The 20,745-nt window shown below is 45.0% G+C and overlaps 2 protein-coding genes across 3 annotated transcripts; both read left to right on the top strand.

Annotated features, from left to right (window-relative positions):
- The first annotated feature begins 1,273 nt into the window (after positions 1-1,273).
- Positions 1,274-12,174, top strand: mki67 (marker of proliferation Ki-67). Of its 2 annotated transcripts, XM_080465587.1 has the most exons (18): positions 1,274-1,462; positions 2,036-2,138; positions 3,292-3,373; positions 4,664-4,779; positions 5,005-5,074; positions 5,177-5,237; positions 5,418-5,990; positions 6,082-6,314; positions 6,385-7,105; positions 7,318-7,439; positions 7,626-7,803; positions 7,888-8,022; positions 8,160-8,995; positions 9,151-9,193; positions 9,271-9,342; positions 9,502-10,116; positions 10,315-10,845; positions 10,975-12,174. In XM_080465587.1, exons 2-18 carry the CDS (start codon positions 2,050-2,052, stop codon positions 11,952-11,954), a joined length of 5,457 nt encoding a protein of 1,818 aa, XP_080321713.1. In that variant the 5' UTR covers positions 1,274-1,462; positions 2,036-2,049; the 3' UTR covers positions 11,955-12,174. The 2 variants fall into 2 exon arrangements, with proteins under 2 accessions (XP_080321713.1, XP_080321714.1); XM_080465588.1 differs by lacking the exons at positions 2,036-2,138; positions 3,292-3,373; positions 4,664-4,779 and having other exon boundaries at positions 1,299-1,462.
- Positions 12,175-12,612: 438 nt separating this feature from the next.
- On the top strand, positions 12,613-18,639 carry tut1 (terminal uridylyl transferase 1, U6 snRNA-specific). Its single transcript, XM_080465500.1, has 10 exons — positions 12,613-12,804; positions 13,543-13,733; positions 14,247-14,453; positions 14,549-14,663; positions 14,746-14,873; positions 14,959-15,185; positions 15,274-15,383; positions 15,977-16,099; positions 16,751-16,847; positions 17,391-18,639. The coding sequence occupies exons 1-10, from the start codon at positions 12,729-12,731 to the stop codon at positions 18,487-18,489; spliced, it is 2,373 nt and encodes a 790-aa protein (XP_080321626.1). The 5' UTR covers positions 12,613-12,728; the 3' UTR covers positions 18,490-18,639.
- Positions 18,640-20,745: the final 2,106 nt, after the last annotated feature.

Genomic DNA, 20,745 nt, shown 5'->3' with positions numbered 1-20,745 from the left:
AACCTTGTCTTCATATGCTTATTTTTAGAGAGCATTCGATTAAAACTGTTTTTGTATGTTCCTTTCTAAAAATATCAAACCATTTGTGTTTGCGGGAAAAGTCCAGTATTTGAAATCGATACAGCTCCATCATCATGTATGTGACTGACACAAAACAAAATTCTGAAACTGCAACGCATCGCTATTTAATTCTATTGATTAAATAAAGTATAATGTGTGATCGAGTTCTGGAAAACGAAATAGAAAATGTGAATATTAGTTTAAGAAGTACGGAAGAGTTTTAGAGCCACTGAAGAACAGAAAGAATTCAGAGGCTAAAAAAAACCAAAAACCTTCGCGCGCTTCAGAAAAAGTCGAAAATCAAAGTCGAGATATTTTTTTTTTCACGGTGGGAAATAAAAAGTCCGTCCATCCACAGGCCAGCGCGTGTGACTGCTTCCTCAAAATGCAAATCAGGCGGTTTAATGAAGTGATGAAAAGATGCTTCAGGATAGAATCGAGCTCATAAACACGGTGCAGTTATCATCAGTATCAGGACCAGAAGAGACGGAGCAGCCTGCTGCCTGGTTCCGTCGCGGAAGTTCGTATAATACGAAGGACAAAGACACGGATCCCGGGCTGCTTATTTAAATGTGTTCTTATTAATCAAGGAAGTCCTGTGTAAACTCACATGTCCATAAGCAGTAAGCAACCCGATATAGTCACAATTAAGTGATTTAATGTGAATTCACATCTACGGTCAAATGATGAGGGATGGATAGAGGTCTCTCCGTGAAAAAAAAACAAACTCGAATTTGATTTTCGACTTTTTCTGGGGACACGAAGGTTGTTTTTTTCAGCCTCCGAATTTTTTTTTTTCTTCAGTGGCCCTAAAACTCTTCCGTAAAGAAGTCAATAATTGCTCACAGAAAAATAAAAAAAAAAAATAAGAATTTAGAGGTTCACGAGAGCTGAACAGCTTCCACTCGTCCATAAGTCCCGCCCCGACGTGTACTAGGCCCCGCCTCTAACAAACTCTAAACCAATCAAACTTCTTCGCGCGGAATTTCAAATATTTTTAAATCACGATCGTGTCACCTCAGGAAAATCCCTCCGCCAGAATTGTAAACAAAATAGTTTCCGTCGCGGAAGTTAAAGCTTTTTGAGCTTATTTCGCCCAATCACGAAACACGGTAACATGTCTAAATTAATAAACTCCACACAAGTCTTTTGACCGATTTTAAAATGCAAGCAGAGGTTTTTTTTCTGTGTGATAGGTTTGGCGGAGTGATACAGACACACCGCGGCTTTCCGGCTATGCCTGCGGACGCACGCGACTGTAGTTTACGTTCGTCCCGCGTCGTCTCGTTAAAAGTTCGATTGTTCTTAGTGCGATGAAAATATCGTGAATTTGTTCTTTATTTCGTCTCGGTCAGTGTTTATGGATCGACAGAAGTTCACACGTATTTGAACGGACTTTCAGGTAAGAGGGAATTCAACGGACACGATGTGTGTTTATCGTGTTTGCTTGTACTTTAGTTCGACCGTCGAGTTTTGACGTTCAACACATGAACCCTTTTTAATTTCATCTTTAGTCAAAACATGTCGACTTTCTTTTTTAAATTTGCTATACCTACAGTTGAAGTGACACATCGCGCAACATATTTATAGTTTTTAAACTTCTTACTTTTTATTACCGTACGTACTTTGTTTATAAAGTACATACTTTCAGTAATATTTATTTTTATCTGTATACAAATAAAAGTCTTGTACCATTTCTTTATACTGTATGATGACAATACAAGTTATTGCGATAGTGACTTGAGCAACGATACACGTGGGGTGAAGCTGAATCCTCGTGAGAAAAGCGAAAGATTTAATAATTCAAACGGGCTACATTTAGAAAAGAAATATGACGAAGTAACTTTACTCCCTTCAAACTCCAGATTACTGCAAAGTAACGCCATTCTGTTCGCAACTTTTTTAAAAGCTTTGTTCCCTTTGAGAAGTAAACTGTGACTTCCTCCCTGGTTGATGGTTTTTCTTTCTTTTGCAGGTAAAATATTGAAAATGCCCCTGCGAGGGAAGATAGTGGTGATTAAAAGGAGCGGAGGAGATGGAACCGAGTTTCCTCTGACTGCCTCGTGCTTGTTTGGAAGGTGAGATTAAATCTCTGGCCTGTGTGTGTGTCTAAGGATTGACTTCATAATCTGCACAAATCCATCTGAATGTGAAACATCCAGACCTGTGGTCCTCGGGAAGAAGTGTTCCTATAGATAAATTCTATATTCTATATTGATCCGGCGGTAGAGTCTTCAGCAGCCGACAGACATGAACAAAAAGTCATAAATAGGCATGTTAGTAAGCACATTAACCATAAAGGTTAACCTATGCTCCGAGAACACCGTTTTGAAATCTATTGAAATGCTAAATATATTAAAAGTCAATATCTACATATTTATAATACTCAGTCAATATACAATATCTACAATCACATTGGATCTATCAAACTGATGTTGAGGCAGCTTTTAGTTCCTCTGCTCACAAACCTCCTGCTGACACACTCGCTCCTCTTAAATCAGACCATAAAACACTATTATCTGCTCAGGCTTTCCATTAAACACTAGATTTCACTTATTTTATTACCTTTATCCTAATAAAGTTATTCTTTTTAGATATACTAATTTGTATGTCTTTCTTGCCTTGTTTTATTGTTTCCTTGAAAACCCTGTGGATTGTCTGAATGCTGCTATAGAAATACATTTACCTTGCTTTAAAAAGAACGTATTGCTTTTATCGGTCTAATGATCAGTTCACAAGTTCTTATTAATTCCAACCACGATCTTGGATCTTTGTTAGTCTATGATGTACAAACTGTAAACCTCAGTCACATGTTTAAAGATAAATATTTGAAGCTTTACTTGATTTTTATATAGATAGATAGATAGATTTGTGTAATTTGTCGTTTATAACCACAAATGTAAAGAAAACACTTAAAATATTCTTTGATTCACTGCTGACATCTTAGAAGACTGATGATAATTGTTTGCATGAAACTTGTTTTTAACAAGCTTGATATTTCACTTCTTGTTTCAATATGAAATATTAATGTTTTGTTTGGACTGATGTGATTTACTCCTGATACACTGATTTATTGCGCGCCATGTCTGCTCTGAAGCATCGACAACAGACCACATCAGGAGTTTGCATTATTCTATCCCATGATATTTAATTAACTGGCAGCTACATTAGGTTCTGTAGTTCCTCTTGCCGTTATCTAATTCTGCGCCTGTTGACACTGTGACGTTACAGGAAACCTGACTGTGATATTCGTATTCAGCTTCCTCAAGTTTCCAAGGAGCATTGCAGGATTGACTTGAATGAGAATAAAGAGGTAAGATCACGTACAGAACCACACCGTCTGAACTTCTGTTCAAACTAAAGTCACTTTAGTCAGGGAGGAGTGACGTACCAGTCCGTGTTCTTCACGACTTTTAAGAAAAGGGTAAACCTTGTTCATATACAAGAGACGAACCGCAGATTTTCTCTGGATCAATATTAATCTCGGAGCTAATAAGGTGGCGAAGGCTATAAGGTTTTAATGAGTGTAGAACGTGAGGGCAAAGGAGGAGCAGCCGGCAGCATTTGATCGTAAATCCACCGCTTTACTTCCGATTAAGTGCAGAAAATCCCCGTTGTGTTGGATAGCAGCAGCTGACCAGGAGCACGAGGTTCGCCGGGGACCGTTAACTGACTGTAGACCAGGATGTGGGCTTCTAGAGCTTCAGATGAGCTGTACTCCAGAGAATTATTAGAATTTGATTAAGACTTTATCTTTTCCCAAACAGTTCTTAGTGAAGATCAGAGGCGAGCAACGGATTTTCTCAAAATGAAATATTAGCACTTCTACTGAGGGCCGAGACACCAGTTAACTTGAATTATGCTCAATGACAATTCTCTTGTTAAAAATCTTACCTTATTTTATATTTATTTGGTTTTTTGACACACTTTGTATGAGCTGCTGTTTTCTCAGTCTTTGTTTGGGAATCATGACTGCGTTTTTCTAAATTTCGGGTTCAGTAAACATCATCAATTTAAAAACTACATTTTCATCAAACATCTTTTTTTCACTGTCAAACGCCCATTTTTCTCTTCTCGCCAAAGTCAAACAATAATGTAAAATCGGCGTGATTTAGATGTTATGAAGTCAATGTTGGCCACGTTTGGCCCCCGGGCCTTATGATGCTCAGCTCTGCTGGAGATGCTTCGCTATCTGTACAATCTCTCTCAGACGTACTCGGATTCAGGTCCTGTTTGCACGTTTCAAGTGAAAAGAAATCAATTTTGCATTTTCATCTCTGGAAAGTTCCACCTTGGGGGCAGTTTTCTAAAAGACGTGTCCTTTTAAACAAACACCTGAAAAGTTTTGTGTTTTCACTTGAAATAGATAAAACAGGGCCTGAGTTGTCGTGTTTTTTTTTTTTTTTTTTTTTTTAATTATGTGTACTTATCGATCATCCGCTGTGGAGAGAAAACGCTTTCATTAATCCTTAAAAGGGGTTGATTCTTCTGTCCTAAAGTTGCAGTCTAATAATAAAGATGTCGAGTCTTCCTTCACATTTCATCGTCTTTCTGCTCCAAGCTGATTTGATTGATCATAATAATGGTGTGTTTTCTCTTCCAGGTCATTTTGACTAATTTGAGCTCGGTGAACCCGACCCGTGTTAACGGGGAGGTTTTGCACCAGGCTGAACGTTTGAAGCATGGAGATGTAATCACTGTTATTGATCGTTCTTTCAGGTGAGTAGTGGGGGAGGTTTTTTTTTCTGAATGATTTTTTTATTTGTATTTTTTTCCCTGAGGGTAAAAGGCATTTGAAAACTAGCGGCTATTCTTTACTAAACTAAATATAGTTCAAGCCAATTTGTATTGAATTCAGTTGAAATAAAACCTCTGACATTTAATAATCATGACTTTAGTATGACAGCTGAATATAAAGTCTTGTTTTGTTTGAAACTTGTTCAGGTTTGAGTATCCTCCAGCAGCCACACCAAAGAAGAGGTCTTCCAGAGGAGGCAAACTCGACACTCTTAAAGTAATTAAATTCATATTTTTACCAGTATTTCAGTTTCTCCGTTGTTTACTCTGATGTTAGATCTTGTTATACATGATGTGTACATCAATGTGTTTTGTTCAGGTTCTGCAAGATCAGCAAGTGGGTGACAAAGCCCAGAAGAGGGTTTCTGAAGTGTCCACAGGTGAGATTGTAACTGTTAAATGGAAGTTGTCATAATTCTTTGTATCGATAATGTTGTTGAAGTACAAACCCATTGATCTCATTGAAGTTAAAGAAATAGTTTCAGAATTGCATTGAGCACACACTTACTCCAGTCTGCTGTCATACAACCAGACACTAACCTACATGATCATGTCTTTAGATCCTCTGAAGGATGGAACCAACAACAACAACATTCAGCAATCTTTGGAGAAAACCGTGTTGGAGTCCCAAGAGGGCGGTAGCTCCCGACAAAGCAAGAGCTCCCCGTTTAATGACCTGTATCAAATGATCAAACAGTCTCTGGATGTCAAGACTCCTCGGAAATCCTCCATCAGTCTCCTGCAGACACCGTGCTCAAAGTTCTGCACCCCGAAGCCTGTTTCAGTCAGGAAGAGTGAAGTCAAACCTGCCACTGTAGGCATCGGCGCTCACAAGAAGGACGATGCTAACGTGGAGGGCGGCGGCACGCCGCAGTCTGCGAAGAAGAAGAAGACGTCCTCCCTGGTCCTTCCCACTGAGCCGGCCGGAGCCAGAGACCAAGCTGCTTCACCTCAGCGAAGGAGTAGTGGCACTCCTGAGAAGAGCACTGTGAGTGAGGTTATTGAGCAAATCACTCAAACACCCAAGTCACCTGTGAGGAGGCGGAGCAAAGAAACCACACCAACCAAACCTTCAGGGACAAAAGAGCAAGCAAAGCAGCTTCAGAGGGCATCACCAAGAAACTCTGCCAAAGGTTTTTACCTTTTTGATGTGTCAGTATTGACCAAAGTAGAGGTTTTATAAGACACAACTGCTACTAAGCCCAATGTTTTTTTTTGTTTCAGGAAGAGAAGCCTCGAAAAAGCGCAAGAGTGGAGAGCTTGGTCCAGACTTGGCTGCTCAACAGTTGAAAAGGAAAAGAGTTTCTTTTGGAGGTCAGCTGAGTCCAGAGCTGTTCGACAAGCGTTTGCCTCCTGATTCTCCGTTACGCAAAGGAGCTGCTCCGAGGAGAAGCTTATCTCTCCTGAGACCCAAACAGTCCCTCCTCAGACGAGCCTCCGTCATCGGCATGCTCAAGGTAAACAACTCACTTTTTGATAGTTTTGCTTTGTACTCTGCTTTTACTGAACTTGTCGGGTTTTTCATAGGAAAGTCCTGGAAGAACTAAGAAGTCATCAGCTGCCAAGACAGCTTCGCCTAAAACTCCAACCCCTGAAAAGAAAGGACGGAAATCCAAATCTTCTCCTGCCATGAAGTCACCAAAATCTGCATCTTCCTCTCCTAAAGCTGCAACTCCTGCAGCGAAATCCCCCAAATCGGCATCAGCCTCTCCTAAAGCTGCAACTCCGGCAAAGAGGTCACCAAAGGCTGCAACTCCGGCAACAAAATCTGCCTCCTCCTCTCCCAAAGCAGCAACTCCTGCAGCGAAATCCCCCAAATCAACATCAGCCTCTCCTAAAGCTGCAACTCCGGCAAAGAGGTCACCAAAGGCTGCAACTCCGGCAACAAAATCTGCCTCCTCTCCCAAAGCAGCAACTCCTGCAGCGAAATCCCCCAAATCTGCCTCCTCCTCTCCCAAAGCAGCAACTCCTAGAAGCCTGTCCCCAGCAGGCAGAACACCAGCAAGAGACCAAAGAGTCCCGACACCAGCAGTCCAGGGACGTTTCTCTGTGTCTCGCATCGCCACACCGTCACCAGTTGCAGAGACAAACGCCTTCACCGAGCAACTGCCTTCAGTCGCCGTCACCCCCATGCTGCGTTTGAAGAGGAAGAGCATGAAGAGCACTTCGAAGAAGACTCCAAGTATCTCCAAGAGCGCCATCAAAGTGATACAGAGACGAAGTGGAATTTCACGAGCGTCCTTGAAAGGTACATCCTTTGTACCTCTGACGAAGTTTCCTCTTTATGTTTAACTTTAAGTCACTGACTGATTCCCTGTGTCAACATAACAAGTTCACAGTGACATCTTTATCAATGCTTAACATCGTATGGTACTTTTACCAGTCAGAGTGTCTGTTTTAGGTTTCAGGAGGGGGAATCCCAGCATGATTTCAATTGTTTGGTTTCTTTCTGCTCTACAGTTTCAAATTGCTGGGCCGACATCGTGAAGTTTGGGAAGCCAAAGGCTCAACTTGGAGCTCAGTCACATGTAAAGATCACTCAAAAGACTGTGAAGAAAACGGCGCCTAAACCTCTGCAAAAGGTAAGATTTATAAAAGTCACAAAGCTCATTTGTTTCACCACATTTACAATTTTTTGACTAGTGTCAAAACAAAACATTTTACTGACTCACTTATTTAAACATGAGGCTGGATGGACTGGTTGGTTTGTATTAATGACTTAACATGTTGACCTTGTTGAGTGAAGTATTGTGCCACTCTCTCCTCAGACTCCTGCGAGGAAGCTGAAGGGCCATGTGAGCACCGGACACGCAGACTCGCCCGCCACCATTGTCGTGGGCCGAGCTCACAAGCGAACAGTGAACCATCCGACCGGCGCCGCGCCGAGGGTGATCACCAACATCGCCCTCTTCAGGAAGAACATGAGAATGGATGAGGACTTATCGGGTACTTTCTCTAAACAGCCTCACACTTCAGCTCTCATTCAACTTGAAGTTCTGTAACTGTTTTCTTTGTGTTCTGCATTTCCAGGCATTTCTGAAATGTTCAAAACCCCCGTAAGCAAGAAGAGATCTGTCAGCAGTGCAAACGGCGACGTGGCAACGCCAGCAGGTCCGGCTGCGTCAGTGATCGAGCCGTCGCTGCTGAACACACCAGAGGAGCCAGGTAACGCCTGGTTTGTTTTGTTGTCAGAATGAACTACAGAAATAAAACTTTGTATTCTGTAAGGTGTTAAAGAGTCAGTCAAATAATTCCTGTAGGGAGAATAACAAGCATCAAGTGAAAGATGATGTCTCTTCCAGGTGAAATGGTGGTGTCTCCTCTGAGCGTGGCGTCGGTAATAAAAGGTCGACGATACAACAGTGAGGCAGTTCAGCGTCTGCTGAATGGAGATGAAGAGTCCAGCTTCACTAGTGACGCCTCAGCTTTGCAGATTGAATCTGAAGCAGCCGCCGTGAAGACTCCCGGACAGAAGTCCGAAGTCCCAGATTGTCTCACTGGAGTGAAAAGAATCATGAAGACGCCGAGACAGAAGGCGGAGCCCATCGATGATATGAGGGAGAAACTGCTCAAAACGCCTGAACAGCAGGAGTGTCTCACTGGAGTGAAAAGGATCATGAAGACCCCCAGACAGAAGGCCGAACCTGTTGACGACATCCGAGGAAGACTTCTGAGAACTCCCAGACAGAAGCCTGAACAGGAGGAGTGCCTCTCCGCAGTGAAGAGAGTTTTTAAAACTCCTCAACATGACGATAAACTCCAAAGCCTGAAGACACCTGAAGCTCCACAGGTGGCTGACGTTCTGGAAACACCATCAACCATGAAAGTATCTCAAGATCTGTCTGAGGCAATGGAAACTCCAATCACAAAGATCTCTGGGGAGCGTCTCACGGAGATCAGGAGAATGGTGAAGACACCAAGAGAGAAAGGTGCTCCAGTGGAAGACATGGTTGGAGTGAAGAGGATCATGAGAACTCCCAAGGTGAAAGGTCAGCCGGTTGAAGACAACTTTGGTATCAAGAGACTGATGAGATCACCGAGGCTGAGAGGAAACAGCCCAGTGGAAGACTTCCAGGGACTGAAGGAGCTGATGGAGGAGCCACTGCCTGAACCCGTGGAGCAACAAGAGACCAACCAGGTGAGAATCCTGAGATAAGAGTCATTTTCAGTGTTTCCTGAGGGAAAGAGTAGCTTGAATAGTAATTAATGGAATCATCAGATTGACGTCTCAAATGAAACAAAAGTTTCTGACAAAATGAATGAGTGACACTTAAAATAACTTTATTTTGACAGGATGATCCGGAGCCTGTGCAGTGTGGCGCAGACGTAGTCCAAGGTCGGTTAATTTTCATCAGTTTCATCGTCCCGTTAAGTCGGAGTGTGTCGGTTAATGTGTCGCCTTTTCTCTTACAGAACTGGAGTTTACACCACAAAGCGACGAATCGTCAGACGCTGTTAATGTTTCCAAACTTGACGTGACAAAAGGCCAGTTCTGTCTTAATTAAGCTTTTATTCTTTGCTTCTTCTTTTGAAACTTGATTCTGGTGAAAATCTGTAAGTGGGAAAGCTCTAAAGAGTTTCTGTGTGATACAATGAACGTTGTTTATTAGACTTCCTGGTCATTATCTGTTTTTATGTTTACAGCTATTGAAGCCGTCGATGAACATGTCGATCTGCAAAGTGTTCCCGATGTTCCTGGGCCATCAGATGTCGAGGAAATCGTCCCTGAAGCAGCTGCTGAAGAGAATCTACTCCGCCAACAGCGAAACTTCGATAAAGTTGACGAGGATCTACAAGCCCAAGAAGAAACCACTGCTGGGAAGAGTGCAGAGGTGGAGGCCACCGTCCCAGAACCTGGACAGGAGAAAACCATTCAGGGGACAAGTCCAGCAGCTCCAGTCAGAGGACGACGAGGGAGGAAGGTTGAAGCTGCAGCGCCCCCTGCTGTTCCACAGATGAAGAGAGGCAGGCGTGCAAAAGGCGCAGAGGTCGTAGTGGAAGAAACTCCTGAGGCTGAAGTGGCAGTCAAACCCAAAAGAGGGAAAAGAGCCAGAAAAGTTCCCGATGAGGAGGAAGTTGTTCCTGCAGCAGAGAGCGAAGAGAGCCGACCAGCTGGAGCTCAACTCGCTGCAGACGACGACGACGACAACGCTGCTCCAGAGAAGCTCGCCGCCAAACCCAAGAGAGGGAGGAAAGCTAAACAACCTGAAGGGGCGGAGCCAGAGCAGCAGGGCGATTCCCCGCCTGAGGTGACTGAAGGTGAGAGGTTCATTTTATTGTTCAAAACTATCAGCAGTACCGTGTCTCATGTTTTTAAACTTGCACTAAGAATTTAAAACCTTGTTAAGGCAAAGCTGAGTAAAGTGGTCCTTCTCTTTTTGTGCACTACTTTTAACTTGTTTTATGACTGAATTGAATTTAACTGATATGCAACTATGTTTTTGTTTTTTCCCTCAGAATCAAATCCAGACGTCGGTGGCAAGTCACAAAGTGAATCTGAGTTAAATAAACCAGCAGACGCTGATGAATCTCAGAGTTCAGCTGCCGGTCAGAGGAAATCCGTCCGAGGCAGGAGAGGAAAACAAATGGAAGCTGAAGAAAAGCAGGAGGTGGCAGAGGAACCCATCAGAGGACGACGAGGGAGGAAGGTTGAAGCTGCAGCGCCCCCTGCTGTTCCACAGATGAAGAGAGGCAGGCTTGCGAAATGCGCGGACGTCGAGGTCGTAGTGGAAGAAACTCCTGAGGCTGAAGTGGCAGTCAAACCCAAAAGAGGGAGAAGAGCCAGAAAAGTTCCTGATGAGGAGGAAGTTGTTCCTGCAGCAGAGAGCGAAGAGAGCCGACCAGCTGGAGCTCAACTCGCTGCAGACGACGACGACAACGCTGCTCCAGAGAAGCTCGCCGCCAAACCCAAGAGAGGGAGGAAAGCTAAACAACCTGAAGGGGCGGAGCCAGAGCAGCAGGACGATTCCCCGCCTGAGCTGAATGAGGGTGAGGTTCTATTTTTGATTTGAACATTCCTCACTTTTTATTGTTCAGCACTACAGAAGATCTACAGCACAAAGTATTTAAAACCCTGTAAATTCTAGCAGCCATATTGTTATTTTCCTCTTGTTTCAGAAGCGACACGGAACACAGACGTCAGTGAGAAGCTGGAAGAGTCACAAGCTGATGAAGCTCAGAGGAAATCCGTCCGAGGCAGGAGAGGAAAACAAATGGAAGCTGAAGAAAAGCAGGAGGTGGCAGAGGAACCAGTCAGAGGACGAAGAGGGAGGAAGATTGAAGCTGCAGCGCCCCCTGCTGTTCCACAGCTGAAGAGAGGCAGGATCGCAAAGACTCAGGAAAACTCTTCCCATCAAGCTGCAGATGAAACTCTGCCAGAGAGCGAGAAGTCTGAGCCTCAAACTGAAGTCCAGCCTGTTGAAATGGTTATTTGTGAGGAGGCCGTCGTAAAGCCTGCCGCTGCAAAGCCCCGCAGAGGAGCAAGAGCCAAGCCAGAGGCTCCCAGCGTCTCCATCCAGGCCCAGGAGGAAAAACCCAAACGTGGCAGGAGAGGAAGACAAGCCGCTGAAGAGCAAGAAGTCGCTTCTCAAAACCAGACCACAGCTGAAGAAAGTGGAAACGGCGAGCCGGATGCTGCAGTCCTCAAACCCAGTAAGACCAGAGGAGCTAAACCTGCACAGGGTGTACCTCTGCCAGTTGTTCCAGCTAAAAGAGCGCGACGAGCAGCAGCAGCGCCCCCTCTGGAGGAAACGGGTAGTGCGAAGGTGAATTCGTCTGAAGACTGGAGCGCTGGCAAAGAGGCAAAAACATCCAAAACCGTGAAGTGGAACGCCGAACTGAAGGTCATCAAAATCCCCAAAACCGCAGTGCGAGCAGGTCGTGGGGGGAGGTCAAAGGTCGCAGACAAATTCGACAGCGGAAGCCAGGATGTACCGGAGGCAGAACAAGCTGAAGAGGATCTCTCAGGTAAAGCGGTCGATGCTCCGCCGGGGAAGAGAACCAGACGAGGTACCAAGACTGCCGACGTGTCCGCTGATAAAGAAGAACCTCCGGAAACGCTTCCCAAAGTCAGGAGAGGACGACCAGCCAGGAAATAGACCTGCTTGTACATAATTCTTATCTGTTTTATACTTGTGGGGCTTGTGGGGCATTGTAGTGTTAGTGCTTTACAATTCAGCACTGATTTGTTTTGGGGGTTTTTCTAACCTTGCTTCAGGGAGATATTCTTTAATTTGCTTTTATTTGTTTCGGGTTGTTCTCAATCATTCTGCTGATATTTTATAATGGAAAAAGTGATTAAACTTTGTTATGAGATGAAAAGAATCTTGTGGGGTGTTTTTTTTTATTTATTTTATGTATTTATGTAAACTGATCTGTTGTGTTTTTGACATGTACATACAGGGGAGGGTTTTATTCATTCTAAACATACTAAGACGACATACTTCTTTAATAGACTACTGGTTTATCTTAAGTGCAGTAAACACCCTCATGTTTGGTTTATAGTTATAGTAAATGTGTAAGTACATAAATCACTGGAATTTGACAAGGACCATAAATCTGTGGTCTGTTTGCTTGGTTTTTGAATTATTTATGTGAATTTAAAAAATAATTCAGTTAATGATAGCAGATATCACGAATCAACGTACATTGAAAGGCATTTACAGTTATCAAATCTTATTTTAAAAAAAAAACATACAATCTCCGTAGAGTCTCCGTAGTTGAAGTTCGAAGGGCGGAACCTTGTGACTTAAGCGCGGCTGCAGCCCGGACAGAGTTCGTGGACGGACGAACGTAGAAGGCGCCTGGCCTTGAAGTGGCGTCGGGCTTTTTTTTCTTTCAGTCTTTTGAGTGAAATTTGATTTACCGCCATCATGTCTTCTGTTACCGACGTCCAGGCCACTCCGAAAGGTTTCAACTGCAAACTCTGCAACGTCAACTTACCGAACCGTGAGTACCGGAAGCGAACTGAGCCACGCGCGACTTTACGTTTCAGTGTCGCTTCACTTTTTCTACAACTGCAGTTTCTATAATCGATATAATCCTCTAATCTTACATTTTGGATGCAGGAATTGAAGACACTCTCCTCAAAGCTGTCACAGTTCGATCAACCGCATCTTCAGACTTTTTCAATAGAAACCAGGTTTACAGTTAATCAGCCTCCATCCTGAGTTCTTCATGACTGATCGATCCAGTCCAGACTAAACTGCATTTGATACTATTGATCATAACATCTTATTACTGAGACTGTAAGATATCGTTGGGGTTAAACTGGTTTAGATCATATTTATGAGACACGTTTATATTAATGACTCTACAGCTCAGACTAAAGTTAAACATGGGAGTCCCACAGGGTTCCGTCTTAGGACCTATTCTTTTCACCTTATACATGCTTCCTCTGCTGAATATTATCAGATAATGCACTCATCTATTTATCAATGCAACCAGACAATACCGGTGAACTTTTTAAACCAGAAGCTTGTTTAAAAGTCCACATGAGATTTTATTTAATTTTAATCCGAACTCAGATAAAACAGAAGTTATTTTATTTGACCAAAAGCATCTGATAGAGCTTTCTGGCACCCTCAATGTTTATCCACTTTTGTATCTGGGCAGTGTGTAACATGTAACTGTGTAGTTTTGGTCTTGTATACTTCTAAGAGTTTGTTGTGTTGTGGCGTCCGTCAGAGGCGAGCCTGGATCAACATGTGAAGGGGAGGAAGCACCAGACCCTGAGCACCGTACGGACCACCAGGAAGACGCAGGAGGAGCACAGCGTGTTCGTCAGCGGTATCACACCTGATACCTCCCAGACGGACTTGGCCGAGTATTTCCAGCAATTCGGCTCCGTCTCAGACGTCGTCATGGACAAAGACAAGGTCCGGCGCCTGGACTTACTGAGATTTAACAAAGTTCTGATGACCTAGCCACAGATACAAACATATAAATTAAGTATTTTATGCTCCTTGATACAACATTTTTCTCAAACTATTTACGAGGAAGCAGAAGTTTTTGTTTTGCTGTACTGAGGAGGACACATGAAGAAGAAGCGTTGACTCATTTTAGTTTGGTTGCCACATAAAGTCCAGAGTGGGCTGGACCGGTGAAGTAGTCCCTTGATATCCTTTGAGTGTACTCTGTAAATGTCTTCTTTATTGAGGAGCAGAGTGCACGTTGTGAAAACGTCTGTTTTTCCAAATCTGAACAATCGGCACCAGAACTCTCTGCAACCTGAACGTAAAGCCAAATGAATTATTTTGGACCCTTTAATAAGATGTTTATTTGACACATTGCTTGCAGTTATCATGGTGCTCTCAGGTGTGCAGTGTTATTTTTCTTAGATGTGGATCCTAAAAGCAGAACCAGTGACAAGCTCGTCTCTCCTCTGGTAGGGGGTGTACGCCATCGTCCAGTTCACCGAGACGGAGAGCATCCAGGCCACTCTGTCCTGTCTCCAGCACCAAATGAAAGGCTTGAAGCTCCGCGTCAAGCCTCGAGAAAAGAAGGACTTCAAGCTGATTCCCAAGAAGAAGAACGACTCCCAGAACCTCCAGCAGCTCCTGGAGAGGCTGAAGCCTCAGCTGTGTCAGCAGGGATCTGTGAGCTTCCTCTCTGACCTCCTGACCTTCACTTCCCCCGGAAAGTTCTCATGGTTTCCTCTGAACCAGGCCGCCGTGTTTCTTCTCTCCTTCAGGTCGATGCTCAGATGAAGTACGTCGCCGAGAGATTTCAGCTGGGAGACAACGAGAAGAAGGCCCGAGGGCTGCTGGTTCAACTCCTGCAGGAGGTTTTCGTGGAGTTTTTTCCAGGTGACTGTTGCAAACACACACACAAACAAACCATGTATTTGGAGTAACGCTCAGGATGTTGGGTATTCCTGGTGTGTTGCAGACAGTCAGATCCTTCCCTTCGGCTCGTCTGTTAACTCCTTTGGGATCCACTCCTGTGACCTGGACCTGTTCCTGGAACTGGAAAACACCAAGGTGTTCCAGGCCCGCGCCAAGTCCACCTCAGAACAGGTTGAGCAGCTGCACACCTTTCGAGAATCGCTGTTTATGAAAAGGTTTTGGCTTCACGCGGATAAAGTTCCTCCTGGTCTTGCAGGCGGGGGAGGGGACGTCGGACGACGGCCGCTCCGAGGACTCCATCCTGTCTGACATCGACCTGGCCACCGCCTCTCCGGCCGAAGTCCTGGAGCTCGTGGCCACCATCCTGAAACGCTGCGTGCCGAGTGTGCACAAGGTGCAGGTGGTGAGCGGCGCCCGGCTGCCTGTGGTCAAGTTTCATCACCGCGAGCTCAACCTGCAGGGAGACATCACCCTCAACAACAGGTCGCTCGCTCAGGATCTCGTGAGGAAGACGTGTCGTCGTCCTGGAGACTATCTAAATCTAAAAAGTTTTTCCCGTGTCCTCCACCAGACTGGCCGTGAGGAACACCCGCTTCCTGCAGCTGTGCTCGGGGGCGGAGCCTCGGCTGAGGCCGCTGGTCTACACCATCCGGTACTGGGCCAGGCAGAAGCAGCTCGCCGGTACGACGCTATCCAAGGAGGAGGAGCCTAACCCGCCGTGGCCCTCAGACCTGTTCAGATGCTCGCTTAAATCTGAACGGTTCACTCAAAAAGTCAAAAGCAACTTGCAAGTTGTGTGATTTTCTCTTTAATTACCAGCAAAATGATTTGAGGAAGAATTCTGTAGCTCAGAAAGTCACCATGTTTGGATTCCACTAAAACTCTGGCAGTCAATACTTTTTATTGTTGGAATAGAAATACAGAATTTTAAATCTAAAGGAAAAGTGTGATTAATCTCATCAAAACTTGTACAGAAAACAGATTAAGTTCTTCGAAGCCCTGGCCTAAACAAAAACTATTTGATGCAACTCTCTTCAGTTGCAAACATAGCCAGCAGAGGTCAGTAGAGGATCATATAATCCTTTATATGCCATAAAAGCTTAAAAATATACAAACATCTCAAATACAAACTGTTCACTGATAGAAGGAAACAAACATGATATACGTTCTTTATTAAGCAGCACAATGATAATCTGCTAGAGGAAGAATGTCAGTTTACAGTACAAACTGCTGTTCAGATGTTTGACACTAATGCAGGATGTTTCTGTCTGCAGGTAACCCCAGCGGTGCCGGTCCGCTGCTCAATAACTACGCTCTGACGCTACTGGTCATCTTCTACCTGCAGAACTGTGAACCTGCCGTCCTGCTCACAGTGGAGCAGCTCAAAGACATGGCCTGTGAGTCCACAGCTTCTCCTTTTACCCTGATAAAACAGCCACCGGAGCCCATCGGAGAGGACGAGCAGTCATCCTGGTGTCGGCTCAGGTCTCTTTGTTGTGTTGCTTCACTTAAAACATTTTCAAAATGTTTTCTTTGGGACTATTACATGTTCCTGGCGGTTCAGTGGCCAGATTGGATCCTCTTGCAGGCCGGTTTTGGCGACAAACATATTTTAAATCTCATCTTGAAAACAAAGGCATCTTTCAAAGCATGAACTGGGACATAGCGCCACCCGGTGGCGTGCAGGGCAGGCGGAAGGAAGGAGCCTGTCAGCCTGAGCTCGGAGCACAGAAACCCAGGCTCTACAGGTAGAACCCTGAATCTTTTCCCGGGAAAAGAGCCAATTGTGGAGCTACTCGACTCGTAACTGGTGATTTGTCCGTTTTTTTTCAGCACATGTAGCTGAATACATAAACTTTTCAATTATAAATATCTTTGCACATATTCATACAAACTCAGGATTTCTGATGAAGATAAACCTTCACGTTTAGGATGTTTCCGTTCATGTTGTTGCATTTGGATTGCAGGGATTGTGACCTAATCTTCCTAAATGAAGATAATGTTTGTTTCAGTCGAATGTAGTTTTATTGGTTGTTGTTGACACTCAGGTGAGGAAGAGGAGTGTGTGATTGAAGGCTGGGACTGCACCTTCCCCACTCAGGCCATCGCGGTTCCTCCCAGCAAGAACTCACAGGACCTATGTGAGTATCCCTCAACTCTCTTTATCTTCGCCAACGAAAGGTGGCCAAGAAGATTATGTGTTAGTCTCCCTGTATATATTTATACATTTACTGGTTTGCCTGTAGTTTACCAACTCTTCACAAAAATTATTCACCCAAATTACATGAAACCTTCAGGGATGATTTGTCGTCATCAAAGATCAATCTATTAGATTTTGGGACGTTAGCGGCTAAACGTTTCCGAATAAATCCCAAAAAGCTGCGAAAAAACATCCCAAACAAAGCGAATGAGAGAGGCACCTCATGGAGGAGATCAGCGCCTGTTGCCATGGAGACGCTCCCTGCTCAGTGTGTCACACAGTGACGTAGCTACCTGACAGGCTAGTTAGCATCGATATGAGCTAACGACTAACACGCTAGTGACGCTAACTCGGTTCCCCAAACAAGTGTGGCGTTGGAGAAGTTCTGCGATCTACCGAGTGTAGCTCTAGTTTGTTAATGGTTCCCTTCCAGCTTGGAGCCTCTGATTTGATTGGACCTTTGGTACGTTTGTTTTCTCTTCGGGCTCTTTACTCGCCGGGTTTTTCTCCTTCTACGGCAAGTTTGATTTCGCCAGCAGTGTCATCTCCCCTCGGTCGGGCCGCGTCCTCCCGATCACAGACTTCCTGAGTCAGCCCCGAGAGGGCGGGGCCATGCAGGAGGACCGCCCCCCCCAGCCCAGACTGGGCCCCCTCAACCTGCTGGACCCGTTCGAGCTCTCGCACAACGTGGCGGGAAACCTGAACGAGCGCTCGCAGCGCAGCTTCCAGAGGGAGTGCCAGGAGGCCGAGAAGTACTGCCGCAGCCTGCAGTACCAGCACAAGTCCACCAGGGGCAAGTCGTGGGGTCTGGTGCGCCTGTTCACGCCGCACGGCGCCGCGCCGCCGTCAAAACCAGAGCAGCTGAGCATCAGTGTCCCCTTCAACCTGTCCTCGCTGCCCGAGGCGCTGCGCGACCAGCTGCACCAGGCGGGCGACGGCTTCCGGCTGCTGTGGTTCCAGAAGGTTTGTTCTGCGGTGGAGCGAGTGCTGGGCGCCGTGTTGAGGTGTCAGCTCGCCGCCGCCACTGACACCGCGCTCGGCGAGGACTCGGCGGCCGCGGAGGAAATGGAAACTACGTCGGCTTCCCTCGATACGTCGGCGGACGACAGCTTTGACAGCGGGAGCAGCCCGCTGGGCTCGGCGGTCCTCGGCGCCAAAAGGCCGCTGACCTCTGGCAGCGCCACCGCCGCCACCTCACCTCCAGGCAAAAAGCCCCGGCTGGCGAGGAGGGGAGGGTCCAGCCCCGCCCACTGGGTCTGCCTGCAGAAGCACGTGGTGTGGGCCGGCAGGAGGAAGGTGAGAAGGGAGCTGATGAAGGACGCCGACTCGCGGCCGGAGGGCAGCTGCGTGGAGCTGGAGTCGCAGGTCACGGCTCACATCGTGGCGAAGGAGGCAGAGCTCCAGGAGCCGCTGGAATTCCTGGTGAAGCCACAGATGCTGGGGGAGACGGAGAGCACCAGGGCGGAGTTCCGGCTGGAGCCCACCAGCGACAAGACGGGAATGTTCCAGGACTTCTTCCACTTCCTGGAAGCTTTCCTGCCCAAGATGGCGGAGACGCTGCTAGAGACGGGGGGCGGAGCCACATGAGCGTTCGCCTGAGAGAGCATCGCCGTCGCCGTCTGTTTTAGTCATGTAAATACGAGTTTTGTAAGAAAAGAAGGTTTCCAACTGTTTTCATTCAAACTGTTTTTCAAAAAAGACGCGACTTTTCTGTTCAAATTAAACTTTTAATGCAGAAACCTGAACGAACTGAAGTACATTTTATTTGAACTTTTCCTAAATCACAAAGGATCACTGATGATCAAACAGTCTCACTTTCTGTTCTTTACTTTTTGTGGAACGCCATTTCCAAAATGTTGAAAAACATGAACAGTTTCACAGTAAAAGTCAAATTCAACATAATTTGGGACTGAATCAGTATTAGTTCACTTTAAGGATTAAAAATAAAAGTGTTTTAAAATACTTTCAGGGTTCAGTCGATGTGAAGCAAACTACCAACCTGCTGAGTAAGTAACCAACGAAGTCGAGTCTTTAGTTAATTATAAGATATCCTTTATTTATCTCCCATTTGCAGTGGTACAACCGGATAGTAAAGAAAGAAGCACACATAGCAGAAACTAAAAAAACTGATAAATAAAATATAATAAAATAGATATTAAATATTATGTGCATATAAGTGTGGACATGTACAGAATATGGGGGTGGATGTATGTTTAAAGCATAAAACTCCACAGTAACAAAAGAAATGTGAATTTGACCTTTATTGACTTGAACGGTCGTCTCGGTCATCAGACTTAGTCGTCCGAGTAATAATTTGCTTTAAAAGTCGACCGTCTTTAATAAAAACAGACATTATGACTCTATTTTATGTGTCTGGAGAAAACTAACCTGACGGAGTTGAGAGAGGAGGATTACGGTGGAAGCGGCTGGATGATGATGCAGCACATTTACACACGATACTTTAAACTATTAATTTTCTGGAGGAACTTTAACTTCAATTTGGTGATTTATGAGCCAAAAACGTAAAAAAAATAAAAAGTAATAAGATGCATTTTGTCGCGTTTCATTTCCTCATTTTTTTGTTTCTCTAAACACTTTAATCATTTGTTCAGTTTAGTTTCTGGCCGAGCCTCCCGTCCGTCCTGACATTCGAGCCGTCGCACACCTTAAAGCCTCCGACTCTCAGTGACGGATTCTGGACCACAAACCGCCTGATGACTTTCATCCCTGATGTTTTCCTCGAGTGTCTCCACCCGGAGAAAAGCAAAGTGGAATAGAGGTTCAGTCGCACCAGAACTCCCTCATGATTACGTGCGACTCCTTTGCTGTGATTAAATAAAGAACGGACTCTGGGAGGAAAGCTATTTATCAGCGATTGATTTCCACAGAGAGAATCCAGAGTCGATCCCAGAGGAGGCCTGAAGCCTCCGGGCAGAAATCAGCCGCTTCGGAGTTGCAGTGAGTCACCGCTGCTCTGACGGCGCTTTGTTTTGCAGGCCGACGCTGCTCGAAGTCATCAACATGATCAAACTCCTGGAGGTCAGGAAGTTCAACGTTTACAAGGTCAGGTGAGAAATGGAAGATTTCATGCAATTTTCAACAAAAAGCGCCGAAAGATTTTATCTTCAGGTGCACGAGGAGACTCTTAATATAAATACTCTCAAAATGAACGTGAAGTTCATTGAAACACCCGTCAGACAATCTCTAAGCTGAATCGTGTTACAAAAAGATGTTTTGTTCTGGAGCTCATCTCAAGTGAAATGACATAAACGTAATAGTAATCTCATGTTATTGAGGTTATAAGTCTTCAGTTCCTACAAAACAACATGAACACAAGCTTTAACAACTGATGTCTGTTTTTCCATTTGTGACAAAAATCCTCCGTTATGTGCAAATATGAGTCCGTGTGTCTTTATATATTGTATAAATCTGATTAATGGCAGTGTTCCTTTATCATAACCAAACCTGACTTCTTCTGTTCACATTCTCTCTCTCTCTCTCTCTCTCTCTCTCTCTCTCTCTCTCTCTCTCTCTCTCTCTCTCTCTCTCTCTCTCTCTCTCTCTCTCTCTCTCTCTCTCACCATGATCACACGATATCTAGTTCATCTTTCACTTCTTCTACCAGCTGGCTGTGGCTTGGCTTGCAACTGCAGGTTTGGGTTCGAATCTGTCCACATATCAAAATGTCCCTGAGCAAGACACTGAACTCCACACTGCCCCCGGTGGACGGACTGAGCACGTTGTATGGCAGTGCCTCCAGTGGAGTGTGAACGGGTGAAAGTGACTAACAATGTAAAAGACTTTGGGAAAGTGAAATCTATTTAACCTTTAATGCCACTGAAT

Source organism: Lipophrys pholis, assembly GCF_963383615.2.
Source record: "Lipophrys pholis genome assembly, chromosome: 1".
NCBI lineage: Eukaryota > Metazoa > Chordata > Actinopteri > Blenniiformes > Blenniidae > Lipophrys > Lipophrys pholis.
This window is presented reverse-complemented; position numbering and strand designations above follow the sequence as displayed.

Excerpts from the sequence above, each read along its gene's own strand:
- mki67 (XM_080465587.1), top strand. The coding sequence starts at position 2,050 with ATGCCCCTGCGAGGGAAGATAGTGGTGATTAAAAGGAGCGGAGGAGAT. Across the intron at positions 4,780-5,004 it reads GTTATTGATCGTTCTTTCAG|GTTTGAGTATCCTCCAGCAG; the intron begins GTGAGTAGTGGG and ends AAACTTGTTCAG. Across the intron at positions 6,315-6,384 it reads CCGTCATCGGCATGCTCAAG|GAAAGTCCTGGAAGAACTAA; the intron begins GTAAACAACTCA and ends GGTTTTTCATAG.
- tut1 (XM_080465500.1), top strand. The coding sequence starts at position 12,729 with ATGTCTTCTGTTACCGACGTCCAGGCCACTCCGAAAGGTTTCAACTGC. Across the intron at positions 15,384-15,976 it reads CAGGCAGAAGCAGCTCGCCG|GTAACCCCAGCGGTGCCGGT; the intron begins GTACGACGCTAT and ends TTCTGTCTGCAG. Across the intron at positions 16,100-16,750 it reads GCAGCTCAAAGACATGGCCT|GTGAGGAAGAGGAGTGTGTG; the intron begins GTGAGTCCACAG and ends GTTGACACTCAG.